General features: G+C 42.3%; 1 protein-coding gene across 2 annotated transcripts in view; it reads left to right on the top strand.

Annotated features, from left to right (window-relative positions):
• The window catches only part of LOC126272264 (multiple C2 and transmembrane domain-containing protein), a 1,046,785-nt gene that overhangs the window by 931,628 nt on the left and 89,208 nt on the right, over window positions 1-25,949 (top strand). For both annotated transcript variants that reach the window (XM_049974999.1, XM_049975001.1), the window contains one exon: window positions 21,903-22,051. In XM_049974999.1, the coding sequence (XP_049830956.1) occupies window positions 21,903-22,051 (149 nt within the window). The remainder of the gene's footprint in view (window positions 1-21,902; window positions 22,052-25,949) is intronic.

Genomic DNA, 25,949 nt, shown 5'->3' with positions numbered 1-25,949 from the left:
ACTTTCATCCCTTCCCCCAAGCCTTTGTGCTCTTACTGTCGTCCTGTACATGCTACCGTATCACATTTAAAATTTTTGTCTCGCTTAACCATCTGAATAATCTCTTTTGTCGTACATTGTTTCAATGTATTAGGAGATAGTGAAGAATCATGAACGGTAAACATGAAATCTGTTTATGGTGAAATGAGAAAACATGAATAATGAAATATGTGAAAGAGTACATTTTACAGAAAATGAAAAATTCGTATGTCTTCACACAACTTTGTCTTTCCTTCATGTAGATGTAAAATATAGTTAATCAAACGCACCGGGCGTTTCAGTGGGTCGTCGTCCCCCCCCCCCCCCCCCCCCGTACCTCAGTGGCTGTCCGTCATTGGCTACCGCTAGCGTCTGCTGCTTCCAGATGGGAACACCAATTCCGCGAGCCGCCGCGTCAAAGCGGAAAACGCTTGCCGCTGCCGTTGCCACACGAAGCGCTGCGGCGCTCTAGTGGGAACCGGCCTTAACTGATCGTGCAGCCACGTCTCGATCCCTGAGTCAACAGATGGGGACGTTTGCAAGACAAATACCATGTGTACGAACAGTTCGACGACGTTTGCAGCAGCATGGACTATCAGCTCGGAGACCATGGCTGCGGTTACCCTTGACGCTGCATCACAGACGGGAGCGCCTGCGATGGTGTACTCAACGACGAACCTGGGTGCACGAATGGCAAAACGTCATTTTTTTCGGATGAATCCAGGTTCTGTTTACAGCATCACGACGGTGGCATCTGTGTTTGGCGACATCAAGGTGAACGCGCATTGGAAGCGTGTATTCGTCACCTCTTGTTCGTATTGGCGGCACTTTGAACAGTGGACGTTACATTCAGATGTTTTTCGACCTGTGGGTCTACCCTTCATTCGATCCCTGCGAAACCCTATATTTCAGCAGGATAATGCACGAGCGTACGTTGCAGGTCCTGTATAGTCCTTTCTGGATACAGAAAATGTTCGACTGCTGCCCTGGCCAGCACTTTCTCCAGATCTCTCACCAATTGAAAACGTCTGGTCAATGGTGGCCGAGCAACTGGCTCGACACAATACGCCAGTCATTACTCTTGATGAACTGTAGTATCGTGTTGAAGCTGCATGGGCAGCTGTACCTGTACACGCCATCCAAGCTCTGTTTGACTCAATGCCCAGGCGTATCAAGGCTGTTATTAGGGCCAGAGGTGGTTGTTCTGGGTACTGATTTCTCAGGATCTATGCACCCAAATTGCGTGAAAATGCAATGACATGTCAGTTCTAGTATAATATATTTGTATAATGAATACCCGTTTATCATCTGCATTTCTTCTTGTGTAGCAATTTTAATGGCCAGTAGTATATATACTCGGCGTTCCTTTTGAAGGATAATGGGGAGATCTATTGGGTAGTTTTATAATGTTCTCTCTTCAAAAATGTTCTACAGTTTGGTGCAAACTTCCTTTAGTTTATGAAGACTTTTTGTGTTTCTAGATCAATTTCTCGACATATCACTGAAAAACTGTCTTATAAATGAAGATTTCAGTCGCATTTGGATATATTTCCCTTTTAGCAGTGTACTTTGTCCAAAGTGTGAGAAGGTTCCATGACTGAAGCGCTACTCCCTACAGTCTGCAAAATATTCATCTGCCACCGTTATAAGCAACTCGTTATACTCGAAACATTTTCAGCCACAAGCTTCTTTAGACTTGGAGAATTGGTGGAATCCATAGCCTCTTAAGTCTGGTGAACGGTTTGGTTTTTCCTCGAGTCATATCTTAATTCCCACAGCAGTCCCATTGCCAAAGCACCTCGGAGCACAAGTGCATTGGTCATAATGTTTTGTTTTGCAATCCAGGTCGCATCTCTCATATTTTTCATGCGATTGGTTCAGGCTATTTTCTTCTTTTACTTCTTCTTCTCCTAGGTTTCACCTGCAGCTCAGCGTGGTCCATCCATTTGGCTCGGTTTTGTGCTTACTCACAGTGGAAACCGCCTTCTTCAGGTCTGTATGGTGGGTCTCTAGCGAGTGTTTTCCCTGTCTCCCAACAGGACTTTAACCGAAAACTCAAGTTTACCTTTTTTTTCTTGATCAGCGCGAAATACGTGGCCATACCATCGTAATCGGCTTGCCCCCATCTTCTCAATAATAGGCGGCATTCCATACAGCTTGCGAATTTCGTCATTAGTTACATGATCATGAAGTGTCAGGCCAGATGACTAAGAAGCATTTTGGTTTCCATTACAGCCAGGCCCGGTTCGAGCACGTCTTTCCACACAAACGACATATAATATTATTTGCCGCACCCGCCCCCACCCTCAGACATCACTTCCCTTTCCTTGGGCTCTCAGTAAGATCTTTAAAAATAAATTTGAAACTTATGTTCGTGAAACTGTGTTGTTTCTTTTAAAATAAGCACTGCATAGAAATTCGTCTGTAACGGAAACACATTTCTGAATTTGTTCCAATTCAAAATACAGACTAAGAAAAAAAACGCACCACGCAGGAATTATTCGAATGATACGTAAATCTATAGATATGCTGTACAATTACAGATAAACAAATGAGTACAAGTGCACAAATATTAGATGGTTTATTCAAGAGAAAGATCTTCACAAATTCAGCGAGTCAATAACGTGTTGGCCCACCTATGGCCCTTATGCAAGCAGTTATTCGGCATAGGATTGATTGATGGAGTTGTCGGATGTCCTCCTGAGGGATAACGGGTCAAACTCTGTCCAGTTCTACATCTACATCTACATCCACACTCCGCAAGCCACCTGACGGTGTGTGGCGGAGGGTACCCTGAGCACCTCTATCGGTTCTCCCTTCTATTCCAGTCTCGTACTGTTCGTGGAAAGAAGGATTGTCGGTATGCTTCTGTGTGGGCTCTAATCTCACTGATTTTATCCTCATGGTCTCTTCGCGAGATATACGTAGGAGGGCGCAATATACTGCTTGACTCTTCGGTGAAGGTATGTTCTCGAAACTTCAACAAAAGCCCGTACCGAGCTACTGAGCGTCTCTCCTGCAGAGTCTTCCACTGGAGTTTATCTATCATCTCCGTAACGCTTTCGCGATAACTAAATAATCCTGTAACGAAGCGCGCTGCTCTCCGTTGGATCTTCTCTATCCCTTCTATCAACCCTATCTGGTACGGATCCCACACTGCTGAGCAGTATTCAAGCAGTGGGCGAACAAGCGTACTGTAACCTACTTCCTTTGTTTTCGGATTGCATTTCCTTAGGATTCTTCCAATGAATCTGTCTGGCATCTGCTTTACCGACGATCAACTTTATATGATCATTCCATTTTAAATCACTCCTAATGCGTACTCCCAGATAATTTATGGAATTACCTGCTTCCAGTTGCTGACCTGCTATTTTGTAGCTAAATGATAAGGGATCTATATTTCTATTCGCAGCACATTATACTTGTCTATATTGAGATTCATTTGCCATTCCCTGCACCATGCGTCAATTCGCTGCGGATCCTCCTGCATTTCAGTGAAATTTTCCATTGTTACAAGCTCTCGATACACCACAGCATCATCTGCAAAAAGCCTCAGTGAACTTCCGATGTCATCCACCAGGTTATTTATGTATATTGTGAATAGAAACGGTCCTATGACACTCCCCTGCGGCACACCTGAAATCACTCTTACTTCGGAAGACTTCTCTCCATTGAGAATTACATACTGCGTTCTGTTATCTAGGAACTCCTCAATTCAATCGCACAATTGGTCTGATAGTCCATATGCTCTTACTTTGTTCATTAAACGACTGTGGGGAACAGTATCGAACGCCTTGCGGAAGTCAAGAAACGCGGCATCTACCTGTGAACCCGTGTCTATGGCCCTCTGAGTCTCGTGGACGAATAGCGCAAGCTGGGTTTCACACGACCGTCTTTTTCGAAACCCATGCTGATTCCTACTGAGTAGATTTCTAGTCTCCAGAAAAGTCATTATACTCGAACATAAAACGTATTCCAAAATTCTACAACTGATCGACGTTAGAGATATAGATAGGTCTATAGTTCTGCACATCTGTTCGACGTCCCTTCTTGAAAACGGGGATGACCTGTGGCATTTTCCAATCCTTTGGAACGCTACGCTACACCGCTGCAAGAAGGGGGGCAAGTTCCTTCGCGTACTCTGTGTAAAATCGAACTGGTATCCCATCAGGTCCAGCGGCCTTTCCTCTTTTGAGCGATTTTAATTGTTTCTCTATCCCTCTGTCGTCTATTTCGATATCTACCATTTTGTCATCTGTGCGACAATATAGAGAAGGAACTACAGTGCAGTCTTCCTCTGTGAAACAGCTTTGCAAAAAGACATTTAGTATTTCGGCCTTTAGTCTGTCATCCTCCGTTTCAATACCATTTTGGTCGCAAAGTGTCTGGACATTTTGTTTTGATCCACCTACCGCTTTGACATAAGACCAAAATTTCTTAGGATTTTCTGCCAAGTCAGTACATAGAACTTTACTTTCGAATTCATTGAACGCCTCTCGCATAGCCCTCCTCACACTACATTTCGCTTCGCGTAATTTTTGTTTGTCTGGAAGGCTTTGGCTATATTTATGTTTGCTGTGAAGTTCCCTTTGCTTCCGCAGCAGTTTTCTAACTAGGTTGTTGTAACACGGTGGCTCTTTTCCATCTCTTACGATCTTGCTTAGGACATACTCATCTAACGCATATTGTATGATGGTTTTGAACTTTGTCCACTGATCCTCAACACTATCTGTACTGTGTTGGCGCAATCCATCGTCAAAATGCCGAACTAGTTGCAAGGCTCTGCCCACAATGCTCCAAACTTTCCACATTGGGGAGAGATCCAGCGACCTTGATGCCCAGGACAAGCAGTAGAAATTCCTGTCGTGTGCGGGCGGGCATTATCTTGCTAAAATGTGAACCATGAAAGGTAACAAAACGGAGCGTAGAGTATCGTCGATGTACCGCTATGCTGTAAGAGTGCCACGGATGACAGTCAAAGGGGACCTGCTATGATAAGAAATGGCTCCCCAGACTGCTACTGACGGCTGTCAGGCCGTTCGCCGGCCGACAGTCAGGTTGGTACGCCACCGCTGTCCGGGTTGTCCAAAGCCACGTCTTCAACTGGGAATATCATCGATTGGAGTTGAATTGTTTTCAGTGATGAGTCCCGCTTCGAAGTGAGCCCCCAGTCACCAACGAAGACGTGCCTCTAGACGTAACAGCAGTGGGATTTCAAGCTGACTGTCACCGCCGGCCTGTATGACCGAGCGGTTCTAGGCGCTACAGTCTGGAACCGCGCGACCGCTACCGTCGCAGGTTCGAATCCTGCCTCGGGCATGTATGTGTGTGATGTCCTTAGGATCCTTAGGTTTAAGTAGATCTACGTTCTAGGGGACTGATGACCTCAGAAGTTAAGTCCCATAGTGCTCAGAGCCATTTGAACCATTTGACTGTCACCCGCCTTACGGCCCGACAACCAGGAGCGATGGTCTAGGGTGTAACTTCTTCTCATACCAGGACCGTTTTAGTTGTCAGCCGCGGCACCCTAACAGCATAGCGTTAGTCGACGATAATGTAAGCTCCGTTTAGTTGCCCTTCGTGCCATCAGCCCTGGGCTTACATTTCAGCAAGATATCCCCGCCATCACACGCAGAGAGTTTCTTCTGCTTTCTTTCGAACTTGTCAAGGGTCCCTCCTCGGCCAGCAAGGTCGCCGGATCTCTCCTCAATTGAGAAAGTTTGGAGCATTATGAGCAGGGTCCTCCAACCAGCTCGTCTGCAGCTCGTGGTCTCGCGGTTGCGTTCTCGCTTCCCGAGCACGAGGTCAGGGATTTTTACCCGCCTCAAAATGACTGGGTTTTTGTGTTGTCCTCATCATTTCAGCATCATTCTTGCAAGTGGAAGATTGGACTGAGAAACGGTTGGGAATTTGTACGGACGCTGATAACCGTGCAGTTGAGCGCCCCACAATCCAAACGTCATCATCCAACCAGTTCGGGATATTGGAGATCTAAGGCGCCAATTGGACTTATTTGGCGCGATATCCCTCAGGAGGACATCCAACAACTCTATCAGTCAATGCCAAGCCTGCCTGATTCGCTTCAGAAACTGCATAAGGGCCAGAGACATTATTGGTTTTTTTACTAACTCACTTGTGAAGCTCTTTCTCTTGAATAAAGCCTTCAGTTTTTCTGAGACTGTAATCATTTGTTTGTCTGTACGAGGTCGGTTCAAAAAATTTCGGAACATTTGTAATTTAGCGCCAATGGTGCTTTGGAGCATCCTTGCACACGCCTGCGTTTACAATGTAACTGCTGAAAGTTTCATTGTTGTACGTCTGTTAGTTCTTGTTTAGTACTGAATTGAGTAGAACGTTGTGTCATACAGGTTGCGAGTTTCGAGCAACGCTTCTGCATTAAATTTTGCATGAAACTCCACAAAACATTTGCAGAGACACATCAAATGATGCAGAAGGGCTATGATGAGTGCTTAAGCCATACTTAGTGTTACGAATGGTACACACGGTTTAAAAAAGGCCAAACGGAGGTTACAGATGACCCCCTTCCAGGAAGCCCTTCGACGTCTACCGACGACGCTGAGGTCAGGAACGTCAACGAAATTGTGCGGCCCTACCGAGGACTGACTGCCCGAGAGACTGCAGAATTATTTACCGTTTTAGTTGGATCACGTAATAAAATCCTGACACAGCATATTGGAACGCATCAAGTTCGTCTCACGGCTCGTGAGTCAGGATTAGTAAGACCTTCCCTTCAGAATCTGTGAAGAGCTTTTGGATCGCGCAAATGAGAACGAGATGTTCGTTAAGAGAATCATAACGTCGGTCTACCGCTATGATGTTGAGACGTGGGTCTACAGTTATGATGCTGAGACCAAGGTTCAGTCTTCACGATGAGTCGGGAAACGCTCTCCAAGAGAAAAAAAGGCCCGTCAAGTCAGGACAAATGTCAAAGCCAAGTTGATAGTTTGCTTTGACATTGAAGTATCAGTTCATCATGAATTCGTGCCACGGACAAACTGTTAATCGATGGTACTATTGGGACGTGTTGCGACGCCTGCGACACAATGCGAGAAGAAAATGGTTCAAATGGCTCTGAGCACTATGGGACTCAACTGCTGTGGTCATCAGTCCCCTAGAACTTGGAACTACTTAAACCTAACTAACCTAAGGACATCACACACATAAATGCCCGAGGCAGGATTCGAACCTGCGACCGTAGCAGTCGCACGGTTCCGAGCTGCGCGCTTAGAACCGCGAGACCACCGCGGCCGGCAATGCGAGAAGAAAACGGTCTGCTACGTGGAGACAATTCATGGCTCTTGCATCACGATAACGCACCTGTACATTTCATCCCTGTTGGTGCGTGACTATTGCACAAAAAACGAAATCACTGTGCTGCCTGATCTTCCATACCCTCCAGACCTGGCCCCTGCGGACATTTATTTTTTATTTCCAAAGTTGAAAACCCCGTTCAAATGGCAAAGATTTGTAGTGACGGACAAGATAAAAGAAAATTCACAGACGGTGCTTCTCGCGATCGTGCAAGAGACGTACCAAGACTGCTTCCGGAAGTGGGAACGGCGTTGGCAACTACGTATTAATCGTGGAGGAGAGTATTTCGGAGACTTAGCACAATAAGTAAAAGGTAAGCGTGGAAAAATTTTGTAGCCAAAGTTATGGAATTCTACGAACAGACCTCGTACATGTGCATCGCATCTACTGGTTTCCTTCACATTTGTATAATTCCTTCGTGGCGCGTTGTTTTTTTATGTGTGATAGGTCCGCTGTTGTTTTCTATCTACATAAATGATCTTTTGGATAGGGTGGATAGCAATGTGCGACTGTTTGCTGATGTAGCTCTGGTGTACGGGAAGGTGTCGTCGTTGAGTGACTGCAGGAGGATACAAGATGACTTGGACAGGATTTGTGATTGGTGTAAAGAATGGCAGCCAACTCTAAATATAGATAAATGTAAATTAATGCAAATGAATAGGAAAAAGAATCCTGTAATGTTTGAATACGCCATTAGTAGTGTAGCGCTTGACACAGTCACGTCGATTAAATATTTGGACGTAACATTGCAGAGCGATATGAAGTGGGACAAGCATGTAATGGCAGTTGTGAGGAAGACGGATAGTCGTCTTCGGTTCATTGGTAGAATTTTGGGAAGATTTGGTTCATCTGTAAAGGAGACCGCTTATAAAACACTAATACGACCTATTCTTGAGTACTCCTCGAGCGTTTGGGAACCCTATCAGGTCGGATTGAGGGAGTGCATAGAACCAATTCAGAGGCGGGCTGCCAGATTTGTTACTGGTAGGTTTTATCATCACGAGAGTGTTGCGGAAATGCTTCAGGAACTCGGGCGGAAGTCTCTAGTGGAAAGGAGGCGCTCTTTCTGCGAATCGCTACTGATGAAATTTAGAGAACCAGCATTTGAGGCTGACTGCAGTAAAATTCTACTGCCGCCAACCTACATTTCGCGGAAAGACCACAAAGATAAGATAAGAGAGATTAGGGCGCATACAGAGGCATATAGGCAGTCTTTTTTCCCACGTTCCGTTTGGGAGTGGAACAGGGAGAGAAGTTGCTACTTGCGGTACGAGGTACCCTCCGCCACGCACCGTATGGTGGATTGCGGAGTTTGTATGTAGATGTAGACTTTTTGTGTTACAGTGTCTTAAAAGAAGCCACGAATCATCTCAATTTAAAGTGATTCCCGAGATCTTTAAAAGATTTATTTGAAGTAGAAAGAACTAGTGCTATTTTACTGTTCTGGCTTCATAAAATGTGCACTTTGTTAACATTGTGGTACGTTCTCGATGGAGCACAGCGCATTTTTCTGCTGGTATTAATACGTGCCGTTACGATCCAGGCTGGAAGGGATGAGCAGGGCATGTACCTTGGCTCGAACGTCAGTGACCTCGAACCGCTTCATTTTTCTGTCAGGAGTCATCTCAAAAGTCAAGTGTACAACTCTCCCATTGATACGTTTTAAGAACCGAAGCAGCGACTTTTACAGTATTGTCAGGATGATCCGGAGGTGTTTGAAACAGTTAGTAACTCATTGTAGAGACGAGGGCAGCACTGCCCCCAAAAAGTGACGACGATACGTGGAACCCCTACTTGAACAGGTATGCGTGCACATTAAATTGTTACATGTGGCGTGCAGAAACGGTACTGTAATCCCTTTTAAAGCGGTTGTTGGGAGACATTTGACCCAGTTAGATGAGAAGCAAATAGAAAACTTCCTACGCTACACACGTTTGTACCAGATAGAACAGTTTTTCATTCTAAACTCAATGGCAGCTCGTAACCATACATTCGCAATTATCTTCTGACACCTCGTTTTAGGACCCGTGTTTACTCGAAAGTTTTTGCTTCTATTATCGTAATATTTTTCATGCTGACAGTTGTCGCTATTAATTATAACTAGTATCGCCTGAGATCGAAATTAGACAAACTCTAATGAAAGTCAAAATTCTTTTATAAAATTAATTGGGGTTTATTCGCATACAAATTCTTAGTTCTTACCTGAATACTATGAGGACCATTAAATAAAGATGGTAAAATTACACTTCTTCCAGTATCTACAGCATCATTTGGGTTTAGTTCTAAATGATCACGTAAATTATTTTAAATTTCTGACCTTAGAGCAGATAGATCTATTCTTATGAAATGGAGCGTCGTATCTTCAATCCTGACATACATATCAACAGTCGACTGCAAAAGTACTTTGCGTGAGTGATGTGAAAGGCTAAAATCATCTTTAATTAAAAGCCGATAGCATGCATATTGCAACATAATAGCTTTATTTCTAGGCTGCTTCGCAGTCGACGTATTTGATGTTTTATGGAACAAATTAACATGCCACACAGGATTTCCATCAGGAAATAATAATGATCAGAAAATAATAATGGATATGGTAATGGATCTAGTGACAAATCTAAAACCGAGATGTTTTTGACAGTACCAAGTTCTTCTTTTTGTTAATGACGCCATATTTCTTTCGAATGGTGGCTCGCCGTCAACTGTGGTACAAATAGGGGCCACATTAGTTTGAATAGCATCTTTCTAACGCCAGAGGTCTAAATTTTTATTAACCGTGCAAATTCGAACGTACTTCAGATTTTGTGGTAGCGGCGGCAAATGAACACAAAATTAGTTCCGTTTATTCTGATTGCTAGACAAAAATAAGCGAAAAAAAGATGCCCATAAACAACATTATATACACACCGTGTTGCCGCCGAAGGCTTCGTTACTTCGATGTTTTGTTTTCCACTGCTGACGTCATCAACGACCTAGCATTTGTGGCACTGTTGCTGCCCGGTATGCGTGTGTTGCTGCAAATGAACCATCTGCAAAATTTAAACAAGAACGTCCCTAGAATACGATTTCACGAAACGTAATTACGTTTGTGTGTCATTTGTACCATAGCAACAGATCTTTCCGCTGGATGGAGATTGATAGCAGCGTGAGAGAAAGGAAAATTTTTCCCACGTGTATATGTCTGCTTCCTGTTACCTCTCGTAATGACAACGGACACCAATGATTTTTTTGTGCGCATTAATGGTAAATTGCCTTACGAATTAAGCTTCATTGGCCTCGTATAATTAACATTAAAAATTGCTCATGTGTGATTAGGACGCGCGCACAGACGGTTCCGAGCATTAACTATGCATATAGACAGTTCATGCATTCATGCAACCGAGGATCTCGACGAATTTTTACTGTTATCGACATTGGTGCCGACAGGATATCGATCCCAGGGATTGCAAGAGTATCGAGAACGTTTTAATTTCAAGTCTGAAGTCAGATAACAAATGATAAAAGAAATATTTTTATGTGATATAATTACAAATTAACACTGTTCTGATTATTTGCTTTACTTGTACAGTGAAACCTTTCATCTTGCAAAATTTCCTGACTCTGCCTCAACGGGATGTAACAGTCCGCGCAGGCTACGGTGGCTAATGCGCAATGACTGATTTTCGTCAAAAGCGCGGGACGAATTCATTTGTTTGTTCGGAAGTGGACGATGACAATGTGTCCTACTTTCGGCCATTCGACGAAGATAGAATGGAGGCGCACACCCTATAGTCTTTCTAAACGATATTACAGAAACTGTTCAGTAGAAAAACTTCGTTTTTATGTTATTTATAGCCTTATATGTCAGCTTCAAAATGACATGCCCACCATTTCGTTCATGCCCATACCTATTGTGATAGTGTTTAAGTAAGACACTAAGCGAATTTGGAAGAAGTTTGCAATAAAAAACGTTTGGTGCGTGTTAGAATTGCGTTGTAAATACGCTACTCCTATTCTGATTTGGTTTTGCTCGCATACAAAATTTGGGTGGAGTAAATAAGTCCCTGTTTGTTTTTGTTTCATATAAAACAGAAGCTGCTACTGTTGCATAGTGATCTGTGGACTTAGGTGTATTTGTTATTGCTTACGAATCTTGTGTGTGGGTAAAGTTTTGATTACAGCAGCTGTGGCTTACTGTGCTGACGTTGGCAACGACTGGCCATGAAGCAAATAATTAATGCTGTGCCTTCTATATGGTAGACAGTTTCTTGTATGTACCCTTGTCCGCTCAGTAAATTAATTATCCTCCTCTTAAAGCGAACATTTCATAACAAAACGTTTGCGTTTATATGAACGTCACATAATTCCGAGCATTCAGCAGTCGTTGCCAACTTCAGCATACTACGCCGACGCTGACGCAATTAAAATTTAAGTCAGTGTGAACTGCTATATTTAAACGAGTTGTAATTGTATTGCTTCTCTTCTACTTTATTTTTGTTTACATCGATTTTCCGTCCTTTCTCGCATTTAATGGAGAACTAAATGTTAGCAGCTTTTCACGCTACTAGTATTCAACTTTATTACATCTCGTCACGAAATGAGTATATAATTCTGCCTTCAACGGTGTTGCTTCTTGCCACTGAGTTCCATATATTTCACAGTGGCTTACAATGTATGGATGTGGACGTACATGAGTATGCTTCGTAGTCTTGGTGACTAGAGCATTCTTTATTCCAAATGCTAAAAATGCGACAGTAGTTACGCAAATGTTTTCATATGTTGTTAACGGGTACTACAAACAACATGTTTTAGCAGAAGCCAGTGAAATGTTCTGTGGCTTCCATGAAATCAGAGTACGAAAAACTTCTGGGAACAAAAATAACGTTAGAATACGATGAATATACTTATAATGCGTTTGAATCGAGCAGTTCACACATGGATTCGTAAGCAATAAGATAGACATGCATCCACAGAATACTATGTGAACAGTCTCAGTTTCACACGAAACAAAAACAAACATGGAATAGTTTACCCCAACTATTATCACGAATGAGAGAAAAAATGAAGCACAATACGAGCAACATATTTACAATACAATTCAAAGACAACAATACACACAAGAATATCGTAATCAGGAACGTAATTTCCACTTACTATCAGATCCGCCCATAAAGTATAAATAGAAAATTGTATCATCTAGTACTCGTATTTCGCAAAGCAAGAATACAGATGTAAATAGTCTTCACGGGTTTGCCGCCGGATGACGTTGTGCAAATTCCACAATGATTCTTCGGAGCAACTGTTCGACATCTTCAGGTGGCTGAACATTGCTGGTGACTAGGTACGACTGATATCCGCACGAAGAGTGAGCAGTCGCGGAAATCACGCGTGCTCAATGATTTGCAGATAGATGGCGCCATACTCAAACGCGCTCTACCGAAATACGCAAAGTGGCCCTCCTAAAAGTGCGACCAGATGTTACTCACTAAAAAACGTACTAGACCAATGTTATGATGCGTCTGTTATCGAAAAATATTTATTTTCTCGTCGTGATTTAAAAGCAGCCAATGCAGGGCTCCAGGCTGAGCTCAGTTGAAATCCCGCAATGCTGTTGATGAGATTATTAGCCTTACGGATATGTTATGCCTCCTTAATGACGCAATCCTAGAAAGATGATGCCGTCTTTTCATAAATCATTCCATGTCCTGTATCCAGACAATGTTGTGCAATTGCCTACTTCTCCGGTTGACGCAAGGGTATTTGACGTTGATGTTCATCGCAGCGTTCTCGTACTGTGCCACATGTCTGGCCTATATATGCCGCCCCACACTGACAAGTAATCTTTTATACACCCCATTTGCTCGGTTAAAGATCATCCTTTACTGAAGCCAAAAGATTCTTCAGTTTTGCAGATGATCGAAAAACACTTTTAATGTCATATCTTTGGTTCTGAAGAAAACGTTATTTGGAGTTGTCAAGATAAATGGGACACGATGTTTACATACATATACTTACTTCTTTAAAAAAAAGATTTTAAAGCCATATGTTGAATAAGGCGCACGCCAGAGCGGGTAGCCTCCTCAGAACGGCCTGGGGTTCAATCCAGAGAGTATGCGCCTGCGCACGACACTTGCAAAGCCACCTCAGCGGTTTAACAATTTACTTGTTGTAGAGCGACACAAAAATCAAAGTTACCTTTAAAAATTTACTCGCCTAAACAGTTATTTTTCTTTTAGCTGTGAATGGGCCTAGCAGCTGTGACGAGCAGTTTTAGCGTCTTATTATGTTGGTCATACAATGGTTCAAAATGAAACTACATAGCGTTTGTTAGTGCTTAAATTAATGAAATGAAATGTTATCAATTACTTTCAGATGGGTGTGCTGTGGAAACGTCCCACTGCAAATACCATAGCAACACTTATGTGATTCAACAGCGCTTCATTCCTTTTGGTAACAAATTCAGTCTTCAAAGAAATGAATATCCATACATCTAAAGTATTGCCAATAACTTGATATAGTTTTCAGAATAATACATACGATTTTTGTAACAAAAAAAAACTTCGTTGTGAGATGAGTTTCATTATTCTCGAAGGGGAGATGGTTTAGTTGAACCAGTAATATGGATAACATCGCAATGCAACATTCAGTAGTGTGCATTTATGATTCCATTACCAGTAAGCGAAAAGTCCACCTGCCCCCATTGTCATTATGTAACAACTGGCCTGCATTACTTTCATTTTCATCATCCAATAAAGCTGTTTAAACAGTGATGGTCAACAGTACCAACATCGTTATAGTGAGAAACGTAACTTCTTTTCATTTACTACCGCAATTATCTCATTTGTTATATATTGTTGGCCCTGGCTGACAGCTATTGTTCGCCGGCTGCAGTGGTCTAGCGGTTCTAGGCGCGCAGTCCGGAACCGCTCGACTGCTACGGTCGCAGGTTCGAATCCTGCCTCGGGCATGGATGTGTGTGATGTCCTTAGGTTAGATAGGTTTAAGTAGTTCGAAGTTCTAGGGGACTGATGACCACAGATGTCAAGTCCCATAGTGCTCAGAGCCATTTGAACCTACTATTGTTCAGAGCACTTCAAATGTCGTGAACAGTTTTTACCGGCAAATCAAAATTGTCTAAGATGGTGGGTTTTTTATGTATCGTATATATATTGAAGAATAAAGATTTTTTTAAAAAAGAAAAATCAAAACTTTGGGCTTCCCTGAAATTCATTTCTGAGCCGGTCTATATTTAGACCCTATAGACCACTACACCGAAACAGGAGTACAAAAGCTGATTGAGAGAATTGAGAACAACAGATTAAAATATTTTGGACATATAAAGAGATTGGAAGATTAAGAATGCCGAAACGAAAGGTGGAGGCCAAGTTCGAGGGTAAGTGGCAGATATACGAGTAAAAGAAGATTGATTGACTCGGTAAAGAAGAGTGTAAGAAGAAATGATATGAACTGGAACAAAACTGTTGCAGAAGTAGAGTGGTGGAAAGACAAAGGAAAGCGGAGAAGTGTCATGTTTGTCCCAGCCCAGTCTGATGGTGAATAAAGTGGAAACGAAGACGACGACATCACTAGGTTCGTAATAACTGACTCACAAAAATGCCAATTTCAAATTAATTTTCGAATTAAAGGATGCATTAAAGGATTAATGCAGCATTTAGGATTTGTCATTTAATTATACCTACAAAAATTTGCTCTACAGTTTGATTCTGTGTAATGATGAGCCTGTGTCCCTTCATGCGAATGGACAGTTTGTTGCTGTTCATTCCCACATAGAAAACTTCACAGTGTAGGCAGGTCAGTTGATAAATCACGCGGGTGCTTTCACATGTGGCTCTGCCTTTGATCGCGTACACCCTCCGAGTTACAGGACTGGAGTAGGTGTTGGTGGGAGGGTGCATGGGACAGGTTTAACACCGGGGGCGGTTACAAGGGTAGCAGCCAGAGGGTAGGGAAGGTGGTTTGGGGATTTCATAGGGATGAACTAAGAGGTTACAAAGGATAGGTGGACGGCGGAAAGACACTCTTGGTGGAGTGGGGAGGATTTCATGAAGGATGGATCACATTTCAGGGCAGGATTTGAGGAAGTCGTATCCCTGCTGGAGAGCCACATTCAGAGTCTGATCCAGTCCTGGAAAGCATCCTGTCACAAGTGGGGCACTTTTGTGGTTCTTGTACGGGAGGTTCTGGGTTTGAGGGGATGAGGAAGTGGCTTTGGTTATTTGCTTCTGTACCAGGTCGGGAGGGTAGTTGCGGGATGCGAAAGCTGTTTTCAGGTTGTTGGTGTAATGGTTAAGGGATTCCGGACTGGAGCAGATTTATTTGCCACGAAGACCTAGGCTGTAGCAAAGGGACTGTTTGATGTGGAATGACTGGCAGCAGTAATAATGGAGGTACTGTTGCTTGTTGGTGGGTTTGATGTGGACGGACGTGTGAAGCTGGCCATTGGACAGATGGAGGTCAATGTCAAGGAAAGTGGCGTGGGATTTGGAGTAGGACCAGGTGAATCTGATGGAACCAAAGGAGTTGAGGTTGGAGAGGAAATTCTGGAGTTCTTCTTCACTGTGAGTACAGATCATGAAGATGTCATCAATAAATCTGTACCAAACTTTGGGTTGGCAGGCCTGGGTAACCAAGAAGGCTTCCTCTAAGCGACCCATGAATAGGTTGGCGTACGAGGGGGCCATCCTGATACCCCTGGCTGTTCCCTTTAATTGTTGGTATGTCTGGCCTTCAAAAGTGAAGAAGTTGTGGGTCAGGATGAAGCTGGCTAAGGTAATGAGGAAAGAGGATTTAGGTAGGGTGGCAGGTGATTGGCGTGAAAGGAAGTGCTCCATCGCAGCGGGGCACCGGACATGGGGAATTTTGTGTATAAGGAAGTGGCATCAATGGTTACAAGGATGGTTTCTGGGGGTAACAGATTGGGTAAGGATTCCAGGCGTTTGAGAAAGTGGTTGGTGTCTTTGATGAAGGATGGGAGATTGCATGTAATGGGTCGAAGGTGTTGCTCTATGTAGGCAGAGATATGTTCTGTGGAGGCCTGGTAACCAGCTACAATGGGGCGGCTGGGATGATTGGGTTTGTGAATTTTAGGAAGAAGGTAGGAGGTAGGGGTGCGGGGTGTCAGTGGGGTCAAGAGGTCGATGGAGTCAGGTGAAAGGTTTTGTAGGGGGCCTGAGGTTCTGAGGATTACCTGAGGCTCTGCCCTGACATCAGGAATGGGATTACATTGGCAAACTTTGTATGTGGTGTTGTCTGAAAGCAGACGCAGTCCCTCAGCCACATACTCTCGATGATAAAGTACCATGGTTGTGGAACCCTTGTCCGCCAGAAGAATAACAATGGATCAGTCGGCCTTCAGATCAAGGATAGCCTGGGCTTCAGCAGTGGTGATGTTGGGAGTAGGATTAAGGTTTTTTTTAGAAGGATTGAGAGGCAAGGCTGGAAATCAGAAATTCCTGGAAGGTTTGGAGAGGGTGATTTTGAGGTAGAGGAGGTGGGTCCCACTGTGACAGAGGATGGAACTGTTCCAGGCAGGGTTCAATTTGGATAGTGTCTTGGGGAGTTGGATCATTAGGAGTAGGATTGGGATCATTTTTCTTCGTGGCAAAGTGATACTTCCAGCAGAGAGTACGAGTGTAGGACAGTAAACCTTTGATGATGGCTGTTTGGTTTAATTTGGGAGTGGGGCTGAAGGTGAGGCCTTTGGATAGGACAGAGTTTTCGGATTGGGAGAGAGATTTGGAGGAAAGGTTAACTACTGAATTAGGGTGTTGTGGTTGCAGATTGTGTTGATTGGAAATTTGAGGTTTTTGGGAGAGTGGAGCTGGAAGTGGTAGATTGAGTAGATGGGAGAGACTGAGTTTGTGTGCAGTGAGAGGAGGTTGAGGTGAAGAGTGAGTGAATTGCCTTTCCGGAGGTGGGAAACAAGGAGATTGGATAGTTTCTTGAGGTGGAGGGTTGCATTCTGTTCTAATTTGTATGGCATTGCACCCCTTCTGCCCTGGATGCATACACTGATTCACTTTTGAAAGGTGTCATAAAGCTATTTTCTCCTCTCCTGAGGCAAACTGGCCTACAACTGTTGTCACTGGTCGTTGATATCTAGAATACTGGCACCAATACAGAGTTGTCATCCAAGCTGTTTTCTCATAGAGTTCATAAAAGTATGTGGCATGTGTGGATGGGCATTGTCCTGCTGAAAAATGACACCATGATACTTTTGCATGAGAGGTAACATCTAAGGATGAAGGACATCTATGTTGTACCATTGTGCCATCAGAGTTCCTTTAATCAGCACCAACCATGACCTGAAGTCATACCCGATGGCTTCCCATACCATGCTGGTGCCAGCAGTACCACAACTGAACCTCTCAAGAACACTGAAAGAATAGGACCTCTCTCCAGGTCACCACCATAAACGCTGATAACAGTTGTCAGGGTTAGCACAGAACAGTGTTTCATTGTTAAACATGATGTGACACATTTCATGAGGAGTACATGCTTCCCAGTCACGGCATCACTCTAAATGTAGCTGTTGTGTTGTGGTGTTAACAGCAGCTTATGCATGGGACAATAATTCCCCAGCCTGGCTGGTGCTAGCCTCTTACTGATGGTTTGGGATGAAACAGAATGTTGCAAGGAGCCCATTATTTGTTCTCAGATGAAGGGATAACGATGAGCTTTGTGCACAATATGGCGCTCCTCCTGTGTGGGGGACAGATGTGGATGACTGGAATTTTGATGTCATATATGCCTGCCATCACATTCCCATGCATGCCCATCATCAGATCTCATCGGAAAGCAAATACCTGGATACCTGGATACTGCATGGTATGAACAGCTGACGAAATGGACACCCTCAGTGAGGCTATATTCAAACTCTGTCAGGTGTTGATAATGTTGTCTCATATGTGTTCACAGCATATCCATGTGCTTTGCAGTGATCACTTAACATCTGATACTGTTCACGTTCTTATACACTCTTTCAGCCTGGGAACAACACTAAACACACAAATGCACTTTGATGGCTATTCTGCCTGTAACTGAGAATTGCAACTTTTATTCATTTAGATACCAACTAATGGTGCGTCCATGTATTAAATAACACTGACATCTGACTGTGTCTTCTGAGGGCTTCACTTTTTTTTTTGTCAAGCAGTATATATAAGATGGGTCAAGGCTGGAAACAACACATTAGTGCCCAAAGTCTTTTGACTTATAATGGTTCAGAGGTAGAGAGCCAATCACTCAACAAAACTTTTACAGGATCATTAACTGTGATTTGTTAATTACAGGGTCCTGTCAGCACTGCAGCTGTAATTTCTCCACCATGGATCATGCACTTCCAATTTCACATTTAGCCAGCTTTCCATACCTAGTATTATATGGGCTCCGCAGCTTTTGAGGATTGCTTCAAATTCTAGCACTATATAACAAGTTCTCTGACATTTAATCACTAGTATTTTAATTGTTTTGTTTGTGGAGGGCATTTTGTTGGGTCTTGCACTAATATTTCAGTCTCTTCTACGCCTATTATTATCTGCATTGCATAGAGAGAAATCTAAGCAAAAAATACCTTGTGTGCATCTCATACAAAGTTACCTGTCTGGATCAAACCCTCTGATGTGTAGTGCACCTCTAACCCATTTAGAGGGAAACTACTGTTCTAAACCTTATGGCACAAACCCAAGAAGTCACAGCTTAGCTTATCATAGAACCTGGTTAAAGCCTTCTACTTGGCTTAAAACCAGAGGGATCTGGCCAGTTTGGATGACAATGCTGTAAATTACTTGTTTTACTGAAACTCTGTAAGCAAGGATGGTCCTCTCATTCTTCTCTCCCAGTCACTGTAATGAAACATGTATAGCTTCAAAACCCAGGCAACAGGCATTATTCTCTCCACATATGAATCGCAATCTGCAGTTAGTTGTGTCTGGTTCTCTCAGTGGCTGCTGAAACAGTGTCTTCAGCATGTTGTATAAGGTCTCCAGACTTACACACAGTGAGTAAAAGGGGCACAACTGCCTACTCTGCATTTCATTGGTTCAGTTTCAGTTTCTATTTCAGTGGAAGATGCCATCTCAGATTTGTTGGTCACCACCTCCCAATGACACTACCTCACTAGTTCACCTCACACATTCACTTAAAGCTGCTTCCAATCACTTCACAGCAGCCATAGTGTTTTCCAGCTTCTTATGAACAGCAACTCACACCTTGTCTGAGAATGGCATTCGCAGTGGGGACGCATTGTAACTAATGGGATGTCTGATATAACACTAAACAATTAAGTTTGGTTTCTCTGACTTGGTTTTAATTGTGAGTCCAATTGTGCGGCAAGGATTTGAATTAAACGAGTTTGTAAGAATGACATTCCAGACATGTTCTACACTGGTCTGAAAATCAATTGTATTCTCTACTGGATGTGTCTTATGACTGATCACTGTCAAGACAAACCCATGTAAATTCAGTCCATAAGATTGCAATGAACAGTCTCTATAGTTTCCAGTAAAATATATAAACGAAATACAGATAGAAAGAAAAGAATTAGAACTGATTTTGATGTGACATTTCCAGATTTACGGTGGGAATGTCAACATCTGTTTCTGACAATTTATATCACACAGCCACTGAATTTCCTAAGATAGTAGGTAAGTAAATGACTATAAGATGAAGTACGATTCTACAATTTTTTTAGATATACTATCCATGTCTGTGTATGAAAACCATTAAAATTGTGCTGCCTATATACCCATCACAGAAATACAAGATGATTTATTTGAATCATCTGATAACTGTTTACATTATGGCTCAATCAGAATTATTGTTGTATTTTATAAATTTTGTATATACAATTTAATTCATCAACCATTCATACTTCTGATAAAATTATGAGAAGGAGAGTTGCTACTCACCATATAGCAGAGATGCTGAGTTGCAGTTAGGCACAACAAAAGACTCTCACAATTATAGCTTTCAGCCATTAAGGCCTTTGTCAACAATAGACAGATATACACACACACCCACACACCCACACAAACATAACTCACATACACGACTGCAATCTCTGGCATCTAAAACCACACTCTTTGGTTTCAGTTGCCTGAGACTGTAGTCGTGTGTGGGAGTTGTGTTTGTGTGAGTGTGTGGGTCTGTGCATATGTCTGTCTATTGCTGACAAAGGCCTTAACGGCCAAAAGCTATAATTGTGAGGGTCTGTTTGTTGTGCCTATCTGTAACTAAGCATCTCCACTATATGGTGATTAGCAACTTTGCTTCTCATAATATTGTTACATTCCATCCTGGATTTTCCATTGTTTGATTCTTACTTCTGTATAACACAGACGGATACTGTTATTCACTATGTGTGTTCAGAGTAAACAGATTACCTTAAAATACTGTAACTCTATAATTTTGATATTTTTATCACAAGATTAAAATATATTATAATTAGTGGAAAATCTTGTTTTGTGTTACTGAAATACATCATATTCCTACAAACTAAATGAGCTTTATTTTATGGTAAATGTGTACAATACATATGCAATTTTGGCAATTACACAAGTCATTCTCACAGATATATTATAGGACCTTTGAGGTCCTCATAGTAGAACAATGTAAAATCCAAGTAAAATGAACAAATTTATTGAGATGTAATTTTTCTACTTCTTAGGGTATACATTTTGATTGTATATGACAAATTTAAAGTGTATGTTGGACCAAGACTGAAGTGCAACATCTGTTTTATAATGTTATTTCAGCATAGATTGTGCTGTTTGACCTCAAGAGCAGATGTAAAACTTCAACTTATCACATTCTACTCTCCATCTCTAACATCCAGACCATCTGATTTTAATCGGCAGGTCTTGCTCGCTTTGCTATGTAAGGCACAGGTTGACACACATATTTGATCTGCTAGAAATTTCAGTAAGAAGTGTTTGTAGACAAGTTTATGATCTAGTGAAAATACTACAGAAGCAAAGAGGCTAGCCACAGTGACTGTGTCTTGGCTGCTAACTTTCAGCAAGCAAGACAGTCAGAGATTCATTTGGCAGTAAAGCTATCAATATTGCAAAAAGAACTTAGCATATGGTGCTGAAAACTGCACTAGTGAAATGGTGTATAGTTGTCAGTGAAATGCTATCCATATACAAGGTACCAATGACACCACTGGGTCTTCTTGAGAGCCCCACTCAAGGAAGGAAGTATAAAGTACTTTTTTCAGAAGAAACAAGATCAGAGAGATTGTTGTTGTACTGTTTCCAAGTAAACAGAACAATGCTGAAGGTTTAAGTGGAAGGGTATGGGCATATTCTTGAAATATATCAAAAATCTGTGTTGGTATCTTTAGACTTGTGAATCAACTTTACTGATGAGTAATCTTCTGTTACTACTTAAGTATGTGTTGTGTGTTCAGTTGTATGCTTCTTGATTTATATTGGTATTGCAGCAGCATGATTCTGCATCACAATAATTTTTGATATTTTTGGTTTATCCTTTTGGATCAAAAACACATTTTTGAACAGTTGTGTTTGAATATATTTTTTTGTTGTTTGTTTCAGTATTTCCAGCGTAACACTAAACTGAGTGATGTTAATCGCCGCCTGAAGAGCCAAATCTGGAGTTCTGTAGTTACAATCGTTCTTGTGGAAGGGAAGAACCTCCTGCCAATGGACATTGATGGCTTCAGTGACCCATATGCCAAGTTCAGGTGTGGGAAGTATCTGCTCACAGAGCTACAAAATAGGAAGGGTATTGCTATAAGTACTTTCTTGGAGTAGCTTTGTAGCATTAAAAATTTGCTTAGCATGGATAAGCATATTTAATAATATAACATGTACTCATATATTCAATTAAACATAACTCAGATTTTCAGAGCAAAACTGATTAGAAATAGATTATTTTAGCTTAATATCAAAACAATTAAATGAGGAACAAGCAACTATTAATTTCCTGAATGAATGACAAAACCAGTTGGTTTGAGTGTCTGCCAACTTTGTTTCAACTGTTAATTTCTGTTAATGATAAAGTATCTGGAACTTTATTATACCTTAGATTGGATTGAGCAGCATCCTGGCTGCCATATTTTAAATACAAATATTTAAACTATTAAAGTGTGGATAAACTTGGACTCTCAGATTTTCTAAAAAATTACTTAATTTGAAGAATTTGGCAGTTGTAACTCATGGTTTACTGTAAAATATAAGTACCATTGCTTCTGCCAGCACAACATCTTTATGCACATGTACAATTATTTTTAATGGTTTCTTAATGTGGACATGTTACTAAAATAAACTAATATTATGCCAAGGTTGAAAATACTGCTTCAGTTGTAAATTACTTTATTTTCACATTACCAGTTTCGGACTGTTATAAGCCCATCTTCAGGTGTTTCAGGTGACGTAGCTGTGCTGTGGTCCCAGAGCGACACGTGTACCAGCTGCGATGTGCTGTTCTGCACTCATAGGCTGCACACTGTACATTGTTCATGTGGTGTTTGGGAACCATAGCACAGCTACAACACATGAGGATGGGCTTATAACAGTCCAAAACTGGTCATGTGACAACTGAAGTGGTATTTCCAACCTCTGCAATAATGCTCCATTGCGGATGTTCTTCCAACAGGATTGTTTGTAATATTATGCAGCTGCCCACCCTGGTGTAAATGGTTTGATTTGATGTCACATGTGTGGGTTGAGAGTCACTTTCTAATCAAACAGCTTCTCACTTGACCTCACAAGGCTAAGATGATCCCATTCCAGACTCTTCCATCACAGAAATATTCAAGGTGGTCATCAGAGAATGAACCTAGGTCCTCTAAATCCATGTGTGACATTAGCAACTGGACCATAGAGGCTATTAAAGAGTAACTAGAAATTGAAAGCAAGGGTGCAATTAACATATTGACATAATTTCATAGAAGCATTTGGTATATTGTAAAAGTAACATACTATGACAGAATATTCACAACGAAGTAACTAAATAGGACTGTCATATTCCATTTTCAAACCCAAGATTTGCATGCTGCTATCACAAAATAAATGCAGTTATTTTATAACACAAGTTCCCAATTTTTTGACTGGTTCCCTTACTATATAATACAGTTGATTCATTTTTATAAGAGCAGAAAAAAGTATTTTTGTGTGATTTGATAAACTTTCACAAAGCCCTCATTGTTCAGTTACTGTCAAGTTTGTAACCCTCTGAAATATTTTATGGTTATAATAAATGTTAGTATGACTGAGCTGTGTTACTTAGGTAAAATGTAGATGTTCCATCATTTCATTCTCACTGTATATGCAGTCATATGAACAATAGAGATGCGAGGCAACACTATGTCTTTTGAGTGGTGGTCACAGTCTTCTCAAATAGCACATGTTTGTGTGTAGAATGTTGGTTCATATCAACAATGCAGGAAAAGATAGATTGCTACTTACTATAAAGATGATACATTAAGTTGCAGACAAACAATACTAAAAGACATTTACACATAAGCTTTTGGGCACAGCCTTCATCAGAAAAAGAGAAATACACACCATTCATTCACACAAGCAAGCTCACCTCATACACACATGATCAACGGTTTGGGCATAAGCGCAACTATCACTTGGGATGAAAGCATTATCATATGGGACGGAAGCAGTAGTGTGGAGGGTGCAGGGAAGGCAAAGAGATAGCAGTCTGCTAGGGAGAAAGTGGAGCACTGTCACACAGAGTGTACAGCAAGCACAGCATCAGGAGGTTGTGGGGCAGAAAGAGAGGCGGGGGGGGGGGGGGGGGGGGGATGGAGCGAAAAGGAGAGGAGTGAGGAAAAGAGGGGTGAGTGTGTTGGCAGTGGGCTGCAAACAGAGAGGTTGGGAGATCATAATGGGGAGGGGGTGATAGGGCAGAGGGGATGGAAACTGTTGGGTGGAGGATGGAGGGACAGTATGTTACCATAGATTGAGGCTGAGATAATTACAGGAGTGAGTAATATGCTGTAAGGAGAACTCTAGTCTGTGAAGTTTAGAAAAACTGGTGATGGATTGGAAGATCCAGATGGCTCAGGTACTGAAGTGGCCATTGAAATCAAGCCTGTTATGTTCAGCTCCATGTTGTATCACAGGGTGGTGTACTTTGCTCTTAGTCACAGTTTGGCTGTGGCTGTTTATCCTGCTGGACAGCTGGTTGGTAAATGACGTGGCTGCTTTTACAGGTGGCACAGTCCCAGTTTCAGTAGGATAAACCTTTGACAGGAATGGAATAAGAAGTTCTGGGTGAGCGAATTGGCAGATTTTGCACCTGGATCTTCCACAGGAATATGATCCTTGCAGCAAGGAGTTGGGATTAGGAGTGGTATAGGGATGAACTAGGATGTTGTGGAGGTTGGATAGGTGATGAAACACCACTTGAAGAGGAGTGGGAAGGATCTCAGGTAGGATGTCCCACGTTTCAGAACATGATAATAGGCAATCAAAGCCCTGATGAAGAATATGGTTTAGTTGTTCCTGTCCAGGGTGGCAATGGATGACAAAGGGGGCATTCCTTTGAGACTGTGTCTTGAGAATGGTGGGAGGATTGGGGATGTGTGGGGAAATGGCATGGGAGATATGTTTGCGGACTAGGTCTCAGGGATAGTGTATGTCTGTGAAGATCTTGGTGAGACCCTCAACATACTGGGCATGGGAGTTCTTGTCACTGCAGATATGCCATTCTCAGTGACCAGGCTGTGTGGGTGGGATTTTTGATGTGAAAGGTATGGCAGTTGTTTAAATGCAAGTACTGTTGGTGATTGGTGGGTTCACTGTGGACAGAGTTGCAGACGGAGCCATCAAAGAGGAGGAGGCCAACATCTAGGAAAGTGGCATGTTGGGTATAACTTGAACCAGACTAGGGATTTGTCATTTTGAAAGGCTAGGAAGGTCTCCCTAGATAGCCCATTAACAGGTTGTCACAGGAGAGTGCCATGTGGGGGCCCACAGCTATGCCCCAGATTTGTTAGTAAATCTTCTCTTCAAATGAGAAGTAATTGTGGCTAAGGATAAAGTTAGTAAGGTGTATGAGGTAATGGGTCTGGAGTTTGAAGGACATTGGGAAAGGTAGTGTTCCAGAGTGGTAACACCATGGATATGAAGTATATTAGTGTATAGGGAGGTGCCATCAATAGTGACGTGGGAGGCTACATTACAAGCAATTGGATGGAGATGTGGTTCAATGAGGGCTGAAATTCTTTCAGTGGGATCACAATGATCAGCCACAGTGGGTTGTGCTGGGTATCATAGGGGTGAGAATGAAAATGGATTAAGGGGAGAGGTTCTGGGAAGGGCCTAAGGCTTTAAGCAGGTATTAAAGATTGTGTTGGACTTCTGGAATGGGATCACTCTGGCAGAGTTTGTAGGTGGAGGAGTCATATGACTGAGTGAGGCCTTCCACAAGGTAGTAACTGTGGTTCATAACAATGGTGGTGGAGCCTTTGTCTGCATGTAGGATGATTGGGTGAGGATCTGTTTTAAGGTTGCGTATGGCTATTCTTTCTTCTGCTGAAAGGTTGGTGTTCTGAGGAAGGGACCTGTGGAAGGATGGCAATACTAAGTTGGAGATAAGGAATTCCTGGAGAGAGACCAGTGTGT

Source organism: Schistocerca gregaria, chromosome 5, assembly GCF_023897955.1.
Source record: "Schistocerca gregaria isolate iqSchGreg1 chromosome 5, iqSchGreg1.2, whole genome shotgun sequence".
NCBI classification, from domain to species: domain Eukaryota; kingdom Metazoa; phylum Arthropoda; class Insecta; order Orthoptera; family Acrididae; genus Schistocerca; species Schistocerca gregaria.
Note: the sequence above shows the minus strand (reverse complement) of the source record. Positions and strands in the feature narration are given on the sequence as shown.